Source organism: Agrilus planipennis, unplaced genomic scaffold (assembly GCF_000699045.2).
Source record: "Agrilus planipennis isolate EAB-ADULT unplaced genomic scaffold, Apla_2.0 scaffold48, whole genome shotgun sequence".
NCBI lineage: Eukaryota > Metazoa > Arthropoda > Insecta > Coleoptera > Buprestidae > Agrilus > Agrilus planipennis.
Window position 1 is genome coordinate 902,690 of NW_020438937.1, and position 25,007 is coordinate 927,696.

The 25,007-nt window shown below is 32.6% G+C and overlaps 2 protein-coding genes and 1 long non-coding RNA gene across 3 annotated transcripts in view; 1 reads left to right on the top strand and 2 right to left on the bottom strand.

Annotated features, from left to right (window-relative positions):
• Positions 1–3,220, bottom strand: part of LOC108732531 (protein javelin) — an 82,525-nt gene extending 79,305 nt beyond the window's left edge. Inside the window, exon 1 of the mRNA XM_018463399.1 lies at positions 2,970–3,220. Coding sequence (XP_018318901.1) covers positions 2,970–3,070 — 101 coding nt within the window. The 5' untranslated portion in view covers positions 3,071–3,220. The remainder of the gene's footprint in view (positions 1–2,969) is intronic.
• LOC108732504 (calcium uniporter protein, mitochondrial) overlaps positions 1–25,007 on the top strand; it is a 135,837-nt gene that overhangs the window by 89,938 nt on the left and 20,892 nt on the right. Inside the window, exon 3 of the mRNA XM_025974320.1 lies at positions 20,488–20,791. Coding sequence (XP_025830105.1) covers positions 20,488–20,791 — 304 coding nt within the window. The remainder of the gene's footprint in view (positions 1–20,487; positions 20,792–25,007) is intronic.
• Positions 2,268–2,733, bottom strand: LOC112904404. The gene is made up of 2 exons (XR_003231081.1): positions 2,530–2,733; positions 2,268–2,468 (listed from the first exon to the last, which is right to left on the bottom strand). It is a non-coding gene; the product is annotated as an uncharacterized LOC112904404 (long non-coding RNA).

Below are 25,007 nucleotides of genomic sequence, written 5' to 3' on the forward strand. Positions count from 1 at the left end.
CTGACAGGAAATGATATATGAGAAACCGTACAAAAAGCTTGTGTCTGTAAAACCTTCTGAGTGCTTATTTTTTCACAAAGATATTTTAATCGTTTACATTTTATAATACGGTTTTACCTAATCTCGTCTAGTAGGTAATTTATTTTCTAAATAGTTTTAGATTTTCAGTTGTTTACAATTTTCAGTACACTATAAATAATTGAAGAATATCTTAATCTGAAATTCCATTACTGTGAAGTATCTAATTGAAGTATTTCGTAATTAGTATTCTGTTTAAAGTTACCGAAATGAGTTTGTTTTTAATATCGTTAATTGGGAAGACGAAATTGAGATAACGGCTTTTTTACGATTAATGTGCATAGGTACCTACATAGGTAACGGTCGTCTTAAAGAAGAAAATGGAAGGCGAATTTTACTTTTACAATACTTAAATTGTGCTTTTCGCTTACTGTAGAGGTACCTACATAGAGAATTTATAAGTAGCGTTGTTATTTAAGAAGACAAATTACGTTTTTGCTTTACCTGCCCGACATGATTAATTAATTGAACAGTTGTGATTTTGCTTTGTTTAAGATACTTTTCATCAAAATTAATTGTTTGATCTTATCCGAAATAAGATGAATTAGTCGTTTTTTCATTAATTCCGAAATAAAAACGTACTAGACCGGAATCGACTCAGTTCTAACGTTGCCTGATTAATTTAGATTGATAAGCATCATGAAAACCCTAGAAGTAGTTGTAGTATCGTATAAAAATAAACATTGTAGAGTAAAAATAGGGCAACTCTTGTCATATTTTTAGATGGATATCTCTTACAAAAGGTATAAACTAATATTTTAAATTACTGTTACAAGTCGCTGTGAATTTAGCGGATGTAACTTTTAAACTTTTCTTTTTGTTATGTGAAGAAGAGAAACTATAAATTTTATCAGGAAATTGGATAGCTTGAAAAGTTTCATTTTAGGAGCTCAAAAGTCGTGATGTTCGATGGTTTGAAAACTACCATTAAAGAACAGAAAGATCGTTCATAAATAGCGGATTGTTAAAAGTTGAAAACTTTTATTTAAGAGATACAAATAGTCAGGGGGGTCAGATCGGTTGCAGTGAACAATTACGGAATCCCAACATTCGATTTATTACACCATGGATAGACAATATATATTTCTCTTGAAACCTGTAGGTAGATACGTTTGGTGTGTTTTCAATAGAATTAGTCGGTAAAGGTCTAGAAGATGGCCCCCACCCCCTTCGGGGGTGAGGATGGGGGGGACCAAAAGAGGAGGTCTCCCCCATCACTGTACCATAAAAAGTTCGTGGCGGTCTCACCCCCTTAAAAAGTTATAGGGGTTCAAAGTTAATAAATATGCCAATTTTTATACATTTCTAGGCATGTAAATATTTATATAGTCATTCTTAAACAATATTCAAAGGTAAAGCTAATGGAAAAATACATAAAAATATTGGGAAAGTTATACAAAACATCATTTAAATATCTTTATCAATAGGTTAGGTCAGGTTATCGGGTTTTGTTTTTTTTTATTTGAATTACAGTGTATGAAAATTGTCGAAATAATCAACTTTCAACCCCCATAACTTTTTATGGGGGTGAGACTGCTGCAAATTTTTTATGGGGTTTACTTACCCTCTTTTGATCACCCTACCCCCACCCCCATCTAACCCCCATAACTTTTTTTGGGGGTGAGACCGCCACGAACTTTTTATGGTACAGTAGTAGGGGAGACCTCCTCTTTCGATCTCACCAACCCCGAAGACAATTACCAATTATTATGACAATTACCAATTTCTGAAGAATGGGAATTCATAGTTGGATCGTAGTAAGCTCTGGATTCTGCCATAGCTACTATAGGCGTAATGATGTCCTTGGGTAAGTAATTAGATAATAAGTACCCATCTATCCTCTATTTTTAAGCCCATCACATTAATTATTTATACTAGATAATTTTAACATTTGCATATTTCAAGTTCACGTCTTTTACAATTTCTGATATAATTCACAGCCTTCAAGTTAATTACAGGTAACAAAAGCCTAACATGCTCCTACTCAAAAAAAGTAGTAACTTTAAATAAGATGACCAAATATCTGTTTATTCAAATATTTATTCGTTTGTTCATTTGTTATTTATGTATTGACTTATTTAGTTGTATATTTAGCATTATGGAACTTATTTTAATAGAATAATAGAAGAAATTGAATTAGACCCATATGGTCGTAGAAGAGATAGTATTGAACCATCAAAAATTCAGTAAATATCGTTTCAGTTATTATTATTAATACGTACAATTTAGATTATAAATTATACTTTCGTGCTTACCATTGACCAAGTTCTTTTATCCGCAGGATTGAAATGATCAACCCTTTGAGTTATATTACCCCAGACGGGTGAACTAGCTCTACCGATGGGAACATCTACTGGGGGAGGTCCATATCGCCTTCGAAATATTTGACCCTAATGACGTTCAATTTAATTTTATTCACATTATATTAAAATAAAACTTATTACTATTTACCTCCGCAGCAATAATACACAGTAGTAGAAAAAAACTGGATAATGTTGTCATTTTAACAAAATATTAGTGAATGTTGTAAGTATCTTGCAATGTGTGATGAAAAAAGCCGAAGGAAACGGAATATAAATTAAAATTAATGATAAGATTGTTTTTTACTTTTAGATATGAACATCGATATAGTTACGTGTTCTGTCCGAGTGTTTACTTGATCGTAACAGGGGTTCGAAAATTCTGGAAAATGCGATAAAATTTTTGAGTAGGTTTAACCACATTATCTGCCGGAAATTCCAGAAAATTTTCCCTTTCAAGTGGACTGTACACGGCATNCACAATGTGGATTTTTTAATTAATTCATACTTTTTAAAGAATATAAGTTTATTACGTTATATCGCAATGGTTTATTTGTAAACTTTTTATTTAACTTGTATGAGACAACTTACCCGTATCTGTATCTTATTCTAGCTCTTGGTATCTGACAGCAATATTGTTCTTCTTCTTTTTTACGAGCCTTTATATGTAATACCTTTTTTAGAAACTTCATATTGTAACTGTAACCACCAAAAAGAATTCTCACAAATCTGTTTTATTTTGCGATATTGTTCATTTTTATTTTGTTTTCTACTGATTTAACACATGGTCGTTAGAAGTAGCACTGGTATTTTTTTATTCTCGCTCATTAGAAGAACACCTTTATCAATGTTCAGCAGACAAATAATGAAAACGTAAGTGACATTCAAATGCTCATTAGCATTATCGTCTGTTCAACGATTTATTGATCAGTATTCGATTAGGGTGTCACGTACTTGTCATAACGTATTCCAAAATCTAATTAATAGTTTAAAGACGAAGTTCGCGATAATGAATCATAACGATCCATTGTTTTATGCGTTTCATTAATATAGAAGTATCGGCGAGGGAAATTAATAATAACATTGTATAAAATATATGGTATCTCAAAGGTCGCTTTGCTGTGGATCAATGCTGTAGTCTGTGTACCCATTAAACTAAGCTGTTTTACATTTTCATCCAAAATGGTTAGGATTAAAAAGGTATATACTGTTCTAATGGTTACCCTCATCATGAAAAAGTCCATTTTCGCTTCCTGATGTAATTTTGTTTGAAACAGTTATTGTCCCAAATATAAGGATTAATTCGATTACATCGTAAACCCCCTTTAGAGGTGGTATTTTGAAAACTCATTTTACAGTGGATAATACTATTGTATAAGGAATGTTTATGCAAATTTTCAAGCTTTCTGACTCTGCGGTTAGTGCTTGATTGATAGATCAAACATTGAACCCCTTTTTCACCATTTCAGGGGTTGAATTTTAAAAAATTCTTTCTTGGTATTCGCTTATGTTGTCTAAGGAACATCTATGTAAAATTTCAAGTCTTCAGACTAGAACTGAGTAACCTTTTTAGGGTTCTATACGTACGAATGAAAAACGGAACCCTCGTCACTCGTGTGTCTGTGTCCGTTTTTAAATTCGAAATGTCATGGAAAACCACCAATCAGTCAACACCGTAATTCTTATTATGATCAACAAATGGCAGGGCGTTATTTACCTAATTCTATTAATTTTTCAATTATCTCTAGCTTTTTTGAAGGCCGCAAAAGAAATTTATTGAGGCTTTGAGGTTCTAGGTTCTCCACCCCTGCTCTAGAAATCCCGGGTTTAGGCTGTGCGTTGACATGGTCTAGTATAGACCATTGCTTAGCATTCGAGAGGACGCCGGTATGATTCTGGGACCATTTGTCGTGGTCAATCGAAAATATATTTGATTGCTCTTTAATATTCGTATATGTAAACAAAATCCCCACTAAGTAAAGTGTGAAGTTTTAAGATTTTCCCATCTTAGACTTTTTTAGTGAAAAGTGTCATATAATAATATTCTTATTACCAATTGCACTGTTTCACACCTAGAAATAATATTCTTCCTCATTAATCTCTGTATAATTTTCCTTATTTGATGAAAAGGCTTTAAAGATTCTTATTTTCAAAAAACTAAGCAAAAATGCTGCTTTCCAATATATTCTAATTAAGATAAATTATATTTCAACTTTCTGATATTTGCGTAAAACTCGGAAAACACACCTGATTGACATGCACGCAACTGCTAATGACCCTTCCATTTATACATTTTGCTTGTCTGTCCTTTTTTGAAATGGTAATTTATTCTATGTAGCTACAGTACATACCTCAATTTTACAATTTATTTTTATGGTCATCCTTTCAGAAAAGCTTATTTATCTTTGAAATACTCTTGCAAATTACAGTATTTCTGGGTTTTAACTTCGCAGGAGGTACCTATGTATGTTTTAACTACGTAGTTTCTATCTATGTTCCATTTATGTGACCCAGTTCATTTAAAAATACTCAAATTGTTCATGCTGTTATTGTTGTACTTGTTTCTACTTATTTCTATTTACCGTGTTTCCAATGCCTTTTAGTAGAAGCACCCCATATTAAAATAATAACATGAACTTTTACATATACTTTAGGTTTTTAAGGTTCTAGCAATAATTAAATAAATTAAAATAGACTTACCCTTAAACGACGTTGATGTTTTTAAAACTTTGATAACCCTCCAAAATTGTAAAAAAATTTTTGCTATTCAGTTATTATTTTATTGTTTTATCTTGTAATTTGTTTTCTAAATTAAAACTAAGCTACTAAGATATATGTGTTTAAAGCTTTATCAAAATGCATTCAACAATTTTAATTTGATTTAAGATATAATTAAATTTTTTTTTAGATATTTGTATTATTATTATGAGTAGTGTTGTTATAATAAATTATTATGTATGTAAAGTAACGCAATGCATTACTCAAAACCCAATATTATTATTGGCTCAACTTCTCAGACGTGCAGCCTTTTGGCATACAAGCTTATGGTTTTGCTCTACTAATCTTACTAATTGGTGTTGATAAAACGAATATCACAACAGTTAAAGTACGTCCAAATAGTAATTAATTTTAATGTTTTGCAGTCGTAGTAATTATAGAAGCGTCCTCTTCACAGTTAAATACTAATTTCATGAAATACGAAATAATAAGTTGTGCACGTTAAGGGATGAAGAAACTTCATTTGTATATAATTGCTAGAGCAATCGACTTTGGGCATTTACGTAGATGACTACTTAATAAAAAGTACCTTTAAAAGTACTGTAAGTGTTTTGTGTAATTGTCCTTCAGATTAGAAATGAGACACATTTGATTAATCCTTGATGCATTAATTACAGTAATTTAGCATGAAAGTGCTTTTGGGGTTCAAATTTTGCAGAAAAGTTTTTAATTTTTTAAATTTTTGCTTTTGAAACATTTGATATTTATATATTTACGGAAGTTTGTATCAATTCAAACAAGGAGCGGAGAAATTGGGAATTACTTTACGTTAATGTTTTTCAAATTTTTATATTATGTAACCGTCACACAGCTTTGTTACTTTTAATAATAAATTAACAGACTTATTGAAATTTAAATTAGGCTTTTGAGTATATGTGTATATTGTAAATCATGTGGCCCTTTTGGTTATGCAGAAAATGCTACTAATAACAAAGTATATTTAGCAAAGGAAAACATCCATGATGAAATTAATATTTAAAAAGAATGTTATTTATGAAGAAATAAATATTCATATTCATTCAGAAAATTCACTAATAAGGACGTTTAATATTCATTGCACGTAAAGGTCTAGTAAAGGCTTGCTTGTAAAAATTTAAAAATCGATGGCCTTTGGTACCTAAAACTTTTTGAGAACAAATGTAAATATTTTTTATTTAGCATTAAATTACGTCCTACAATCTTATGACAAAAACACATTTAATCAGTTTTTTTCAAAAAATGAGAAGTACCTATTTATATTAGAGTTGTTTTCACTTCATTCCTTCTTTTATGTGAATATATACTGATGAGTGAAATGAAAAATACGTATTGTCATTTAAGAAAGGTTCTGTACAACACGGATTCAGACGTTGAAGTTCACTTGATGTCTGAACTCCTTAACTTAGCATTTCCTTAGAACAAATTTAGGATACATCTAATGCGATGGAATTATTATTTTCCGTATCTAATATCAATGTGACTTACCCCTTTTTTTTCTGACTCGCGGCCTTGGCCCTCGTCTCATTGATAAATTTGAGGGCCTCTTGACCCTCTTGTACAACTTCGGCGGTACCATTGGCGATGACACTGTGACTCGCTCCGATTTTGGCTACCTAGTCACCTGGTGCACGTCTTCAACGAGTTCTCCACGTTCACACGGTAAGGACACTTATCATCAAACGCACCTTCAACACTGATCACTTCCTAACTTCGATCATGCGATCGATGAACTGCGGAATGTTAAATGTTCGGTCTCGCCCACAGTCTTGGTAATGATGTCCTGCACTGTCGGATTTCCTCTCTTTCAAAGCAACTGGAGTCGGTTTGCGTTCCTTTCGAAAAACGAACAAACTCCTCGTTGCTAATTAGTGGTGTAACGTTTTCTTTTATGCTTTCTGCTTCGGGGAGTATATGGACTAACTGTAGGCTGGTTGTCTGTTACGTGGTGTTGCGAAGAGCGATGATGGTCATCAGCCACGAGTGACAGGACGTGTTCTTCCGATGAAGATTGTGATGATAATGAAGACCTGCCGCATGTTGTCTGTACTTGTTCATCGAGTGCCGTATGCGAATGAGTGTAGGCAGTGGCCAAAATTGACCCATTTACACAGATTTACCAACAGACATACATATGTATGCACAATGAATAACAATCGCTTATGATGAGTTAAGTTAAACATTAAAACAACATCGCCGTTTTTGATTTGTGGATGAAGATAATCCAACAGGTTTTTGATTGATTGGCAAAAATGCCTCTTTATTATAAAAAATAATTGTAGTCAGTAATTATATTTATTGTTAGATTTTTTCCTTTTAATGACTAATCAATTTTTTGGGTATTCAAGTATTCGAAAGTTGCCTTAATTGAATAATTTTTCTTGGAGAACTAATAATAATGTTGGAGCTAAGTTCTCCTAGCAACAAATTAATGTTTAGTTCTAAGGTTTGCATAATAGACGGTCTATTTTTGATTCAAAAGGGCACAATAGATAAACATTGATTATTTAATGTTATAAATTTTAAATTTTGATTGTTACAAATATGTATAAACAAGGAGGTTTACTATCATTATAGCCCAATTTATGAGCGTCTTTTTTGTCAATCCATCAATTATTTTAATATTTGTAAACCAAAACGTATCATTTCCATATCCATTACTTTCATTACTACTATCTTCACTTTTAGTATTATTCGGTAGACACGTCGATTATTTTTTTTTCATTAATATGCATGAATCTATGACTTTCTCATTAAATTTGCATACCTGATGCATGCTTATATGCGAACGACGTCGTCGTAAACGTAGACTTCACTTTATTCAATGACAAACGGATAGCGTCTGTGATATAAAGTAGTGCGAAATTCTAAAGCAAGTCACATAAACTGGAAACACCCTGAGTGCAAATCGTTCCAGTAAACATAAACCGTCGTCATACGTGTTAATTTTATTACTTGCATTAAACTGGTTTTATTACTTCCTGAAAATAGTAAAATTGTAATGTCTTGATCGGAATTATAATTCGCGTTTAATTAATTAATGCAATTTCTAATGAACATTAGAGTGCGAGAAACAAAAACTCATTTAGGTATTATCATCATAAGATCGTCAGTCCTAAGACTGGTTGGACACGCACCTCCACTCTTTCCTATCCTGAGCTAATCTTTGCATTTCCCTAAAACTAGAAGAACCCACATCCTTAACTATTTGCGAACAGTAATCTAATTTAGGTCTACCTCTATCCCTCCTAACTCCCATTTCTGCCTCTAATATGTCTGTGACTAGACCATCATGTCTGAGAAGGTGTCCTACCAATCTATCTCGCCTATTCCTTATTGACTTTCATAAAGTTCTCCTATTCATTCTAATACCTTTTCATTTCTAACCTTCTCTATCGACGGTATCCTCATCATTCGCCTGTAACACAACATTTCGAACGTTTCTAACCATTTCTTCTCCGCCACGCCCACTGTCAATGTTTCGCACCCGTGCAGCGCCATGCTCCAAACTTACACCTTTAATCTTTTTCGAATACTGACTTATCTGACTTCCTAGATACCTAGAATCGGCAACTTCTTATGTATATAGGCAATTATTCATTATAGTGGATCATACTTTTTAATAAAAAAACATATTTATACAACAAGGGGTAGAGAGTACCAAAGCTCATTATAAAAGATAAAAAGAGAATCGTAGGAAAATGAAAACAGTTAAAAATCTGGTAGCAAAAGTCTCTTCTTCTTAATGACTAATAACTAGATTTTTTTTATCAGTATTGTAAACCATAATTATTTAACAAATAGCATAAAAACGGAGGATTAAACTTAAGACATACATTAAATTACAGCTTTTAGTATTCCTTGAAAGTTTTATGTCAAAGGTAGTGGTTGTAGTAAAAAAATTATAGAAGTGAAGAAAGCAATTGTCGAGGATTCCAATCAATAATGCTAGTGAAACGTTAGATAAATGGTTCCATTCGTGGACTTACTGAAAAAGGAGAATCAATCTTGGACTACGGTCATCAATCCCGAATATCGAATCCTCTGCAAATAGCTCCCGGCCGTTTAAACCTTAGTCTTTTCCTAATTTTATTTCTCTTGTTAATATTCTCATTATAAGTAGTTCGTATAAAATGATTCGTCGCCTGAATGAACTAAAGTAAATATAGTTAGAATTGTAAAAGTTCTTTCCCAGTACGATAAAGTACGAAAATTGAAAGAAAATTACAAAAAAGAATAAAAATTAATATGCTATGAAGTAAAACATATCATGGAATATTATGGAATGAAAATGTTGGAGGAACGTTGCGATGCGTAAGTATGATAAATACATACGCAATAATCGAATTTCAAAGAGGCGTTAGTCGGTAAGCTTTCCAATGGTTATGCCATTGTTTTTGCCAAGCAAAACAAAAGTATTGGGTGCGTTAATTGTTGAGTAGGCAGTTGTTGGGAAATGCGTGTATGATGCTGATGATGATTATGCGGTTACATATAGGTATATATGTGGGTTTACATAAATTAAAATCACGCTACGTCGATTACGAAGCAAGTATACACTTAATAATAATTAATTTAAATTGCCGATTCCGTTGCGGGTTCCTTATTTTTTAATAACGTCCACGGTGACGTTTACATGCATGTCTTTTGTCATCACGACCACATGATGATAATATTTTTATTAATGATAATGCCTTAGCGGGAATCCTACGAAAAAGAACGCGACGTTTTCTTTTTAGCACGCAACAAGAACATAAAAATAAACAAACAGAACGGTGTGGTGTTCTAAATGCTTGGAAAATGCGAATGTTTTAAAATCAGGATTTAACGCCTACATTAAGCGTTCCGTTCTTGAATAATTTAGAGTTGTTGTTTGAGTCCCTTGTGCAAATTATGAATTCTCAAAGCTAGAAATCGATCAATAATGAAAGTATACGACATTGCACAAGAAGTCAAGGATTACATGAGTACTGGAAGTATTCTATAGCACAATTTTGGTGGACAATTTTTAATTCGATGATTACTTATCGATTTTCATTGATTAAGATTACTATTTATTTAAAACTAGTGACCCGCCCCAGCTTCGCACGTGTGCAGTACTAAATATATTTTTGTTTTGTTTAGATTATTATCGAAAAGGGGAAATCTTTAAAAGATACCCCCTGAACATACTAAATATACTACAGAATGTCTTTATATACAACATTCACAGTTTTTTTGTCATTAGACAATACAAACCGGCCTCCCGGCCGGTACCGCCGCAACCGCTATGTCCCTGCATTTTAAGTCTGTAATATCTTCGAAAATATTCATTTAAATTACATGCTGTAAGGGCCATATTGATCTATGTATATTAAATGCACAATGTATTTAAGGTACTTAATCGGATAAGAATTAATGCTGTATTGCTTATAATCGCTTCGTAAATAAGTCATTATTTCTCATAAAAAGTAAATGATAAAAATGGTTATTGTGGGTTATCCCTAAGAGATAGATATATACCATCGCGGACTTTTTTGTAGACCCTTTTAAGATGTACAATATTGTAGTGCATTATTTTGATCTATCTCGTAGGGTTCAGCCAGCGTTTGCAATGTAAGCGCAAAATGTGTTTATTTACGACATCACATTAGAAACCTCTAAAATTATCAGTGTTTCCCTTCTATATTATGCATGTATTATACATATAAACCTTCCTCTTGAATCATTCTATCTTTTAAAAAAAACCGCATCAAAATCCGTTGCGTAGTTTTACAGATTTAAGCATACACAGGGACAGACAGCGGAAAAGCGACTTTGTTTTATACTATGTAGTGATTTCTTAAATTTATGGATTTTCAGTAGCAACGGTTCTATGTCCTTCAACTTAGTGCCGCCTGCAAGTGTAGTGTTTTGATGCATTTTTCATATCTTACTTACTTAAGGGTTGATTTTTTAAAATTTCCGAAATATATGTTTAATTGTATCAATGAGCATTAAGACTAAACTTTATGTAAATCCGATCACAAATATATGGTAATAAGTCTCATATAAATGTTACAACCCCTTGTACCTATCTCTTCAGAGATTGAATTTTTTAAAATGCCCAATTATATCAATGATGATTAATAAGGTCAAGTTTTAAGTAAATCCGACCACAAATATATGGTAATATGTCTCATACAAACGTTACAACCCCTTGTCGTCTCTTCAGAGATTGAATTTTTTTAAATGCCGAATTTTTATCAAAAAAGATTAATAAGGTCAAGCTTTAAGTAAATCTGACCACAAACAAAAATGTTTCGTTTTGCGAAGTTGAATAGATACATAACTTACGTATGTGTATTACTTTATAGTTTGATGCGTGTTTCTGCTTTATTGACATCATATATCGTAAGAGTAAGTATGCATCATAAAGGCCATCATAAACTTCTCTTTTAACGGTTTTTTAACATTTTTAGCCTATTATATAGACAAATAAAGTATACATTATCAGTGTTTACACCTAATAAACACATTTTTCAAAAAAAAAAAAACAAATGTGTGACAGTATGACTATTTTCTAAAATATTAGTTACAATGTTGTTGAGAGAAATTAGAAAATATGTACTTGTAAATTTTACTTTGTTGGTGAAAAGCTACTTATAATAGAATGCCAATGTTACGACTCAAAATTGTTACTGTTGACTATTATTCCATACCATCGTAAAAGGGAACCAAAGGTGAAACTCTGATGTTTGTCTGTTTGTTTGGATAATGGCACACTTTTTGAACATATATATAAAAGAAAATTAAGAAAATTATAATGTCATTGTTCATAGTCGGGTAACTCAACTACATATTCCTTGAGTTATGACTAAAATTCTGCGAAAAAAAGGAATTTTCTTCTTTAAGGTCTAGAAATTATCAATGATTCATTTATTTTATAAATATTACAGTGAAACTAAAACGATACCTCTGTCATTTACTTTTAGTTCCACAGAAAAAACAGATAAAAACTGGCAATTTTTGCCCATATTTATCTCGAATGGTTGACGAGAATCTAAGTAAAATTGTACCTACTACTTATTTATTTTTAAATATTTGTTAGATATACGTTTTCGAAATCGTTATCCTTAACAATGTAGTCTGTGAGGTACGGAATCTATTATTATCTAATTATTTTGTTATTATTATTACTCCGCTCACCACAGAGCCTCCTTTGATAACCGAGGAAAAACTTTAAAATTAATATTATTATCAAAATTAACAATGTCTTGTCTATACTAACTAAGTAATACGAAGTAAAGTATAGTTCTTTGATCATTCATTTACGAGAACCCAATAAAACGGTTCGTAATTTTTCTTTTGAAACTGATGAGAACTTCGGTCCGAAGTAATCCCTTGTTCAGCTAAAAGCCGAGGGAAGTGTTGAGAAATATAATTTTCCTCTTGGGAATATATAGCTAAGAGCACAGTTTGTTCTTGCATGTTTTTGAATCTACTTCAGAAACTAATCAACGAACTAAAGTTCTTCGAAGAAAAAGGAAAATAAGTAAAATGCGTTGCAGATGTGGGATCATGTTGTCAGTAAATACCTTCACTAAATTAGCATGTCGCATTTGCTGAAATTTACCCATTTACTTACTATTAAGGTTTCTTTGTATAAATTTATTTGTATCTGGTACCAAATAGAAATGGTAAACAAAAGCGATCTTGGTATTGACTGCAATAGTGTAAATGCAAAATCGAAGAAGATTATGTACTTTTTATTTCATACCACTCATAACCATGTAAAGGTACACGACGACGACCCCCAAGAACTTTTTTCGCGCAAAAATGGTAAGAAGATTGTATATAGAGCGTTTTAAATAGGTAGATCTAGTTGAAGTATTTATTAGTAGATGCATTTATTGTGAAATTGCAACTAGATACTACTTATTACGGCGTAAACTAAACTGAAATGGGTTGCAACGCCTAAACGCACGTTTGTATTTACAATGGAAAAAATGGTATTGTTCAAAATTAACACGTGGAATGAAACAGCATGTCCGGCTTTCTCTTTCGACTTGCATAAAAGTGTTCTAAGCGCTACTTCACATAATTAACCGTAAGTGGCTAATTTGTTAATTTAAGGATTAAGAATAGCATCTGTCTAGGTATAATAACTGAAGCCTAAGTAATTTGACGTATATGTATAACAAGCTGTGTGCTTCTTTCAAAATTATTACAGGAAAAAAAATAATTTTGAAAATAATTTTACTCTATAAGATTTTTCGTATTAAAATCATAATCAATTACTTCTTGTTAAGTTTGTAGAAAGTAACGTGTTTAACCAATAGTCTGTAGCAAAGGAGCTATTATTATTCGTAAATATTATGTAAGGATTTGTGAGATATTTTTATTGTTCTAATATCGTACCTAGATCAGCTGAACGAAAGTTTACCGTGTAGTTACATAATATTTATAATAAATAATACATTTATTTACCTATTAGGTAATATGAAGAGTCATTCGTAGGTGAGTATTTCTATTTTAAACACCTGACGCACTTTAAATCCTACGCGCTAATTCTATAAGTCATACAACTAATATCGTAAGTGATTGACACTTCTTTTCATCGAAGAACTTGTATTTTCAAATTATGCGAAATGTAACTTGTGATAGAACAGATAGTGAACTAATTAACATACAATTGACTAATAGGTAGGTACTTCTAAAGGAAAGCGGTATGTAACTTTATTTAATAATAATTTACATAAAGATTCGATCTTCGCATTTTAAGTGACCACTCATAGATTGGTAAATGTTAGACCACCAGAATCACTAGAATCTTTACTGTTGTTTTGCTGTAAAAATTGCGTATATACTATGAATATAACTTTAAATGAATTTAAAATGTCAAAGGTCGTATTTCACAAATTTATTTAAAAAGTTGTTTAGGTTAATAAACCATTTTTAATTGATTCAAAAAATTATTCTTTATTCTCTTTATAGCTATTTTCAGTTAACTACCCTTCATTTGCTTGTGTGTGCGGAAATATATGAAATCTAGGAATTGTATGCAATTACTAGGAAATTTATACAATTCCGAAGTTATTTAGGAAATGTATAAAAAAAAGTTTGAAAGATTTTTAATACACACATATCCTGGGAAATGTATACATTTCCTAGGAATTGTATGAAATTCCGATATTGTAGTAGGAAATGTTTAAAACTTATGCGTTTTGTGAATAAAATACTATAAACATAACAGCCCCCTTTATAGGCCGTCAAATATTGTTTTTCAACATTCGATAACTATGTTTTATCAACCGTATATATATATCAAAATGGCAAGCATATTCACCTCTACAACATACTAAAAATTCATATGCATTGGTGACGTTATTGTTTGGTTAGGTAGATTTATGACTTGGAGATGTTTCTTCAATGCCCCTGCCTGGCTGATATGTTAGAGTATTTTATTCACAGAAAGCATTAGTTTTATACATTTCCTAGTACAATATCGGAATTTCATATAATTCCTAGGAAATGCATAGATTTCCCAGGATATGTGTGTATTAAAAATTTTTTGAAACAATATTTTATACATTTCCTAAATAGCCTCAGAATTTTATACATTTTCTAGGAATTTGCTCACAATTCCTAGATTTCATACATTTCTGCTAACAGCTGTATTATCTATACGTGTAAGTATGTTTAGAAATATACGAAATTATAATGTGGACTGAATGTTTCAGTGTACAAGTCCTTAAACGAGAAGGATTATTAGAAATAAAGCGTCTTGTTAATATTACACTCTCCATTTTACTCGCTGATGAACAAACCTAGTATTTATTCTTTATTTGATCGTTTCTTCTGTTTTATATCCGAACGTATAAAAGAAAACATCAACTATTTCTATTTACGAAAGTGTAGCAGATAAAAGGATCAGTTCGGATTTTATGAGCTGATTCGAATGAAATATAATAAAAATTTTACGAGGTAATTCTCGTGGAATGTATATTTGTCCATTTTTCTATTTGACATGTACGCAAACCATCTTCAGTACAGGATGTTCCCTTTTCCTCTATGATTAGGACTTTATCTTCAAACAAAGTACAGTAGAAGTTCCTTATTCAAGGTTTCCCTATTCGCGTTTTCATTATTCGCGGCTAAAAATTTTATTATTCGCGGATGCAATCGGTAAACAGAAAAGGATTCGGTGTCATTTATTTAGGGGATTGGGTTTCTATTCTAAACATTGTGATTTAAAGCTGCGATATAAATGTCTAATTTTTTGTATGGTAACAGACAAAGGTTCACACTAACTAGGCACCTTTTTAGTTTTCAATAATATAATCATTAAAAGCTTTTACACGTGCCTAAAGTTGATGCTTTTTGGAGGACACGTATTTTCAATAGAAATTAAAAAATTAAAAAATGGCCTTCGACAGGCTTTAGAACATAGCTTTATCTATCTTACTACAAAATTTCAAAGCCCTGTTCCAAACATTAAACTCATGATATCTAGAACCGATAAGCATGTTTTTACTCTATGGCGCGTGTACTACTGAATCACCTTAATGTATCGGCATCTCTTGAGTACGTACTGTACTATTAATTTTAATTGCGAATTTCTCAAAAGATTGATTTTATTTTGATACATATTGGTTTTATTTTGGAACCTTAAAATGTATTCCTTATGATTCCATACTAATTACCATTCCATATCCACGGTTTTTGTATTCGGTGCATATTTATGGAACGTATACCCCACGAATAAAGAGCTTTTACTGTACTTAGTTCTTGGTCAATATATTATGCTTCTGATAGTTGCCCTTTACACCCTCATACAAAGTAGTATTTCTTTTATAAATTTCGACTAGAAATTTCTTCTTAAAAGATTTAATAGATAAAGTAAAGCAAAAGCACCTTCATGCTGATAAATATTCGGTAGCCAACTAGTAATTTTTAATTGATTGTATGGAAGAAAGAACGAAATTTAAAAAAAATTAATGCTATAATGTAACCCACCTTGTGTTAATTATTTCCTTATTGCTCCTAATGAATGGTCTAATGGTTTTGCGGTCCCAATTAACGATGCATTCTTTCTATTACCTGACCTATGCACACGCGTTGCTTATGATTTTTCGTTCATTAAAATGGAACGTACCTAGTGTGCAACATCATCACATAAATAATTTCTTGCTTAATATCAGTCATACTCTAGTTGGTTTACGAACGGTGTTTCCCTGCTAATTAATTATCTGCATTATTATTACGGAAGAAAGCATATGCGTTGATGGTATATGGAAGAAAAGGGGCCAGTTCTAATTAATATGACAACAGATTAAAATAGTAATTTACAATAACTGGCAACGTTTCAAATGATCATAAGTAAATTATTACAAATTTTTGTTAAACTAACAATAATAAAACAGTACTCCATGAAAATAAATAAAAGTAAAACAAAAATACTGGTATGTAAGGGAAGAAAAAGTAGGGAAAGAACGAATGTAAAAATAGGAGACGAAAAATTAGAAGAAGTGGCTGATTTTAGATTTTTTAGGAAATCAGATAAGTCAGGATAGAAGAAGTAGTAAGGATATAAAGCGGAGGATAGCGCAGGGTCGAGTCACCTTCAATATAAAGAAGTCACTTCTATGTTCGCGAAAGGTTTATCTAGAAATTTGAAAATGGTTGTTAAAGGTGTATTTTTTGGAGCGCGGCGCTGTACGGGTGCGAAACAAGCGTTCGAAATGTGGTGTTACAGTCGAATGATGAGGATACCGTGGATAGAGAAGGTTAGAAATAAAAAGGTATTAGAAAGAATAGGAGAACAGGGGACTCTATGGAAGTCAATAAGAAATGGGCGAGATAGGTTGGTAGGACACCTTCTCAGGCATGAAGGTCTAGTCAGACACATATTAGAGGCAGAAACGGAAGTTAGGAGGGGAAGATGTAGACCTAGATTAGATTACTGTTCGCAAATAGATAAGGATATGGGTTGTTCTAATTTTAGAACCGAGCGGAATGGCCTAGAGGTCTGGACCATTGCTTAGCATTCGGGAGGACGCCAGTTTGATTCCGGGTCCGTCTGCCTTGGTCTAAGTTTTTCTGTGGTTTCCTTGGATCACTTAGGCAAATGCTGAGGCAGTAATATTCCACAGATAATCTTTCATTCTCTTCTGTCTTCATTTCGTCCGTCTCATCTTTCTCACCCGAACCACTATCCACCCATTCCAATGATTCCTGAAAGCAGGCTGAAGAGGGCCTTCCGCCCTACCTTCCGGCATAGTCCGGAGGAACTGCCCGCCCACCAGCATTACTGGCTAGTGGGAATGAAACACCTCAAGTCGCTGATTTTCGATATCTTAGCATGGTCAACCTAAATAATAGTTATATTGCATTGTGTTAACAAAACAATTACAATCTTATCCAAGTTTTCCATAAAAAGTAATTCTTAATTATTTATCAATATTTTGTTTCTAACGTCTTATATTTTTTATTTTGTGTACAATATCTTAGCTGCGTGTTTCTTTCCAATTTAACAGATTGTATACAACAACGAGCGATAGTCGTAAATACTGATAATGTGAGTTATGGCAATGAAATTTTATTGCTTCAGTATTTTTACGGCGACAGATTCATTTACATTTTAATTAAAGGTGGAAAGAATGAAGTAATATTTGATTTAAGCGTTTCGGGTAACGGGGTTTTTAACAAATGAAAATCGAAAACCGCTTTCTTCAAAGAGGTCTCAAATTTAATTTCCGACGTAGAATTAAATGAAGATGTATATGTTGGTTTGCCTTTCAATGGACTACGTATTTGGCAGGTTGTAAATGCATAATTAAAATCTTCAATACATACTGTTTAAATAAAACAAAAATACTGGTATGCAAGGGAAGAAAAAGTAGGGAAAGAACGAATATAAACCTAGGAGACGAATAATTACAAGAATTGGCCGATTTTAAGTATCTAGCGAGTCAGATAAGTCAGAACGGAAGAAGTAACAGGTAATAAAGCAGAGGATAGCGCAAGGTCGAATCGCCTTCAATAAAAAGAAGTGACTTCTATGCTCGCGAACGATTAATTTAGAAATTCGAAAAAGATTGTTAAAGGTGTATGTTTGGAGCACGGCGCTGTACGGGTGCAAAACATGTACGGTGGGTGAGGCGGAATAGAAAAGATTAGAGCGTTCGAAATGTGGTATTACAGGCGAATGATGAGGATATCGTGAAAGTCAATAATAAATATGCGAGATAGGTTAGTAGGACACCTTCTCAGGCATGAAGGTCTAGTCAGAGACATATTAGAGGCAAAAATGGTAGAGAGGAGGGGTAGAGGTAGGCCTAGATTAGATTTTTGTTCGCAAATGGTTAAAGATATTGTTCTAGTTTTGGGGAAATGCGAAGATTAGCTCAGGATAGGAATGAGTGAAGGTGCGTGCCCAACCAGTCTTAGGATTGACGACCTGATGATGACATACTGCTTAATAGCTATCGAGATGACACATTTAAGGTTGAAATTTGAGACGAGAAATAAATATTCAAAGACATTAATTGGACGCAAATTTTGGAAAATTTCTGGTTGTCTTGAAATTAATTAGGACTCAAATTCTTCAAGAACTTCTGGTTGTTTTAAAATTAAAACGAACTTTGGTATAATTTCAAATAATGTTTAAGCACTGAATTAAATCATAGTAATAAATCCTTACCTAACTATTTCACTCATTTTTGCATAAGAATATTGACCGGATTTATAGGAAAATCGGGTCTTTATAAACAGATTTAGAGTCAAAATGTTTGGGTGATTATATTATAAATCAAATTTTCTTTTACGAGAGAGTTTTACAGTTAAAGGCTCTTTAGTCATAGAACTTTTGGAATATTTGCTTGAAAAAGAATTACGAGACGAAAAATAAATTTGAAACTTGGCCTAATGATAAAATTGTGAATGTTACAGAAATTAATATAACTTCATGGTTAGTGATCTGTCGAAATCGTCAGGACTCTTTCGATGGAGATGGAGTGCTGTAATTTTTTTCGTCCGCTGTTCCCATTTACCTTTAAAATCATTCAACACTTTTTTGCATATTTTAAGGTTGTATACTAAATTTTCGGATTTGCACTTGTCACTTGTCACCATCGAAAGAGAAATAATGCTAATGTACCTATCATATAAAAAAATCATGTGAAATTTTGATGCCTCATATTGTCATTTTTCGTATCGCATAAATGAATTTTGATAAGGAAGTACTGTTTGCTATTCAAACAACATATTGCAATAGCATATTGAAAAGTATGTTTACAATATGTTAAAAGTGAAACTGTGCACTTGAATTTGTAATTCAAATTTTTTAGAATTGTAAACTGATTGACGAAAGAGACAATTATCCTTATTATTCTTCTCAGTTGGATGAAAGAAAGCTTTTAAAATGAAAACAAGGTTTTGTTAAGTGTTGAGTCTCTTTGCTTGCAAAATATTGTTTCTGTTATCCTAGTGAAATTTATGATTTTCCCTTTTGTAATTTTTTACAACAAAGTACTTATTAATAAGTGAATACCTAAACTAACTTAATAATTTTTTTCTATTTTTATGTTCGTATCTACAGCATTATCGATAATGATATATTAATGGAAGACGAAAGGGCAAGACGCCATAGCAATTTTTGTCGAAGGTTTGATGTGGGTTCAATCGATTGCCCATGGTGATATGCTAGAATAGTAGATGCATACAATTTTCTATAAAGTTGGAAAAGTTATTTTTCTATTCCATTGCATGTATAGATGTAAGACCTTAGACCATCTAGATGACCACGATCCCACCATTTTCCGTGTTATCCATTCAACTTAAACAAATTTTAATTGTGAATTTTTATTAAATATTTGTATGAAAATTTATGTTTTCAAGCGTCCTTAAAGGAATAGTCGTATTTTGCATGATTACGATATGATAAATTTCTAACTGTAAATATATTTTTTCAGTGTTTAGATTTGAATTATTTGGGGTTCATTTGGGATTTGCCAGCGCCCTCTCTTCTCACACTTTTTTTCTTTGTTTTTTAAATCCTTTAGTCGTAACTGACCTTACATTAACAAAAATTTACCCTGAATGTTTTGTTAAAAAGAATTGATGGGATCGCGGTCATCCAGGTGGTCAAACGTCACACTTTTATCATGTATGCAATGATACAAAAGTGACCTTTTCTAACTTTGTAGAGGATTGTACTCATCGATTTTTTAATTATTCTAACACATCTAGTATAATACCATGGATCATCTATTCAACCCGCTTGCCCTTTCATAGATATTCTAGTAATTGTTCTACTACAGTGTTACTTTCTTTTTATTGTAGCGTTTTGTTTGTTTTTTATTTATATTTAAATGTTGATTGTCTTTTGTTTCAGACGTTACAGTAGAGTATCATCGCGGTCTTCCTCAAGTCACTGTTCCGTTACCTAGTCGCAGGGAGAGATGTCGATTCACTCTCAAACCGATTTCCAACACAGTCGGCGATTTCCTTCAGATGTTAAAGAAGGAAGACAAAGGAATAGATCGGGCCGTCACATTAACTCTCGACGGTACCCGGATAGCCTCGTCCGATTCAATAGAAAGTCTTCTCGAAAACGATTTCAAACTTGTCATCAACGATCACGTTTATCACGTAATCACACCGAAACAAGACAGGATAACTAGCGAAGAAGTAAAAAAGTACGTTGATAGATTAATATTTAACGATTTGCAAAAGTAAGATCGAGACTAAGATCATAATTTTTTTTATGAAAAAAGACGCCATTAATTTATGCATCTAAACACTTGTAATTATTAAATGAAAATATTTTTTTAACTAAAACTAATGTTAAAATTTGCTTGGTCTTGATTTGGTCTTACACAGTCGAATCACTTGTTGTACTATTATAAGTCATATTAATGCAAAGTTTTGACTTTATTATTTTTCTTTTGACAATCTTCAAGAACAAGGCAAGGATTACTATTTTCTCAGAAATCCTAAATGCGAGAAACATTGTTTTGCGTGAATTATTTTAGATTTTTGTCAGTTTATAGTGCCAAGGGTGATGTGAATTTTAGTAATAAATCCAAAAGTATTTATGATGTTCATCCATTTTATGATTGCAATAAATTATTAATAGATATTGGCAATTGCTAAGGTAATCAACTTTAACATGTATAGACGGACTGACCAAAAATGTTCTCTAGCGGTTCAGATATCTAGGGCTTAGGTCATTAAGGTTAATGCTGGGGCACTAAGTATTCCACAGATAATCTTTCGTTCCTATTTTATCTTCATTTCCTCCGTCTAATCTGTTACTCTTTAACCATCAAGCAGCAGTCATTCCCGCGTTTCCTGAAAAGGGGACTTGCTGCCTACCAGCTACCAGCATGAGTAGTGGTATATTTATTCGGAAAATAGTAAAATAAGATAATTATTTGGGAGGGTTTAGCCTTGTAAGGGCGCGTATCAGACAATATCTTGCTATTAGTAGTGGAGAATAAAGCGGAATTACCAAAACTAATTAGCGGTGCTATTTGTTATTGAGATAACAACGCATAGACGTTTAATTAGTTTTGAATTTTGTATTGAAGTTACATCTACTGTACACTTTAATTTACACTATGGATTATGTACATCGAACCTGTTTGTATGAAACTGTCTTAGCTGTTTCTGCATTATGTGATCTGTCTTTAAATTATATGATCTCTCTTAGAAAACGAAAAACTACAACTTAATTAACTTGAATATGGAAATAAAGGGGATGGAGTGTAGGAGTCTCTTCCTAAATATTATGGATGACAAGCTTCATTGGTTATTACAAATGGGGGTCGCTCTGGTAGACACAATAGTCTCAGATTTCACCATCTGACCTATTTTCGAGTAAAAGTTTAAACATTTATGGGGCAATAAAATTTGAGTTTTCGATGGACCTACACATCACAATACATAACTTTAAGACAGCCTTCTTGCTATCAACCCTCACCAATTTGTGTACACATTTAATCTTGAAATTTATTACAGTGCTATCAACACTATTTTCACGCATAGGCACAAACGAAACCCTTCTCGAAATCGAAACAAAAGATTTTGATTCTGGAAGAAACTATTATTTTAAAAAACCAGACATTAAAAGAAACTAAATATGTTTAAGTTGATGTATTAATTTTCAATTTATTTTAAATTTTCAAATATTTTGTTTGTACTTAATTCGTGTATTGGCACGTAGTAACATATTTTAGTCTACAATTATATAATTTAAACGTGAATACGTATTGTATCGTATATACAAAATTTATGACTTCTGGATGTGCAAAATTATGTAAGTGCGATATTTTCTTGTCTGTGGCAGTTTTCCAATTGTATTTCTGTCTTACCGATTGCTTTATAGCTTTGAAAATAATCGACAAATAAATAGAACTTTATTGAGGGAACCACTTATTGTCTGGTATACTTCGTTTACTTTCTGTAGCGATGTGTCCTTCAGTTTGATCGGCGCAAAGTAGAAAAGAACAGCACTAGGCCAGAAAAGGAAGGAGACAACTCTCGGCCAAACTCTTAACCGATGAGGAGCGTATAATCCGTACAGTACTGCACGGAAAAATTGACCATTTTATTTACTACAATTCCATTGCTCAAATGTGCTGTTATTGGTACCATTTACTACTGAAAATATCAACGAGATGTTTATTTATATTTGAAGACATTAAAGGCTTTAACGCTTGTTTTCGACTCGCACTACTATTCATGATTGAACAAAACTTTTGGCAGTTACTGTATGAAAAAGTATGTTTAATGAACAAGAGTCGAGAGTATAATGAGCTTTTTTCTCCCTATCTACGATTTTGCCAGCGCGCATCCAAGACATTGGAAGGGGCACATCGCTACAGAAAATAAATGAAGTATACGTTGTTTTATCTTGGCTATTGCAGAATAAATCTTTAGCTGTTTATTTGAAACTCCAACATCTTTATGGTTTGAATTTTTAAAATTAAACGGAAAACCCAAAAACTTGATGCAATTTCAAAATGTTTGATACTGCAAAAATTTCTATTTGTTTTGTTGGTCATTATAGATCTAATTTTAATTCAAACAGAGAAGCGAAAATTTAATGTCAGATAATCTGAAGGTATTAAATATTTTTATCATCATTTTTCTTTCCATTCATTTCTGAAGTAAACATTATTATGATTTTTCAGAAAGTTTAGCTAGTATCATTACCCATTTAACTTGCTTGAAAATCTGGAAATGCATTCCAGTCTTGAATTTTTCTTACTCATCACTTTAGGTGCCGCAGGCTCCTTTAGTTTGATTTATGATCAAATGCTCAGTAGTTACTGCATTACTGCGTCTATTACAGACCGTGGTGCGATTAATTCCACGGCTGTCGTCTATGCTGCATGGACCAGTTGGAAACGTTCCAATAGTCTAGCTGACAAATATAATACCTTCAATAAATTCTAACATACGCACAGGGAATATACTTCGAATGGATTGTTCTTTCATATAAATAATAGTTATTCTACGTTTTTGGTATATTGCAATTCTTTCTTGAAAACATAAAATGTAATATAAGTAAAATTGTAAATTTACCTACTGAAAGGTCGGATCGCCGAAGGCGATAAAACCGAAATGCTTTTTTAAATTTGGAATAATGGAAAGTACAATTTTTGGACAACCGTCACATGTATTAATACGTATGTAGATATATGTGTGATATTAATGTGAAAATTCATTTTCAATTTCTTACCCACTACAAATTACCTTACCAATTTGGGTTTAGAAGAAATAGAGGAACGCGGGAGGCCATTCTAGCTTCACGGGTAACAATAGAGAAAACGATAGAAAAAGGAAAGAGTGCGTACATAGGATTTGTAGATTTAGAAAAAGCTTTTGACAATGTTAAATGGGTCAAGATGTTAAATATACTTAAAAATGTAGGGATGAGTTACAAAGAAAGAAGAGTGATACTTAGTTTGTATAAAGAGCAACATGCAGTTATAGAGCTAGGGATGCAACGTAGAGAAGTAAATATTAGGAGGGGAGTCAGGCAGGGATGGACACTGTCACCGCTACTTTTTAATCTATACATCGAAGACGCGATCAACATCATTAAAGACAGTGCAACCGGAGGGATAGATATACAGGGGAAAAAGATTAGTATGCTTAGATTTGCAGATGATATAGCAGTATTAGCATCTAGCAAGGAGGACCTAGAGATAGCTTTAAATAAAATGGAAGCGGTACTGACAGATCAGAACTGTATGAAAATAAATAAAAGTAAAACTAAAATACTGATATGCAAGGGAAGAAAAAGTAGGGAAAGAGCGAATATAAAGATAGGAGACGAAAAATTAGAAGAAGTGACTGATTTTAGATACCTAGGAAGTCAGATAAGTGAGGATGGAAGGAGTAGTAGGGATATAAAGCAGAGGATAGCGCAGGGTCGTGTCGCCTTTAATAAAAAGAAGTCACTTCTATGCTGGCGAACGGTTAATTTAGAAATTCGAAAAAGGTTGTTATATGTGTCTGTTTGGAGCGCGGCGTTGTACGGGTGCGAAACATGGACAGTGGGCGCGGCGGAAAAGAAAAGGTTAGAAGCCTTCGAAATGAGGTGTTATAGGCGAATGATGAGGATAACGTGGGTAGAAAAGGTTAGAAATGAAGAGGTATTGGAAAGAATAGGAGAACAGAGGAATGGAAGTCAATAAAAAACAGGCGATAGGTTGGTAGGACACCTTCTCAGACATGAAGGTCTAGTCAGAAACATATTAGAGGCAGAAACCGGAGTTAGGAGGGGTAGAGTTAGACCTAGATTAGATTACTGTTCGCAGATAGTTAAGGATGTGGGCTGTTCTAGTTTTAAGAAAATGCGAAGTTTAGCTCAGAATAGGAAAGAGTGGAAGTACGTGTTCA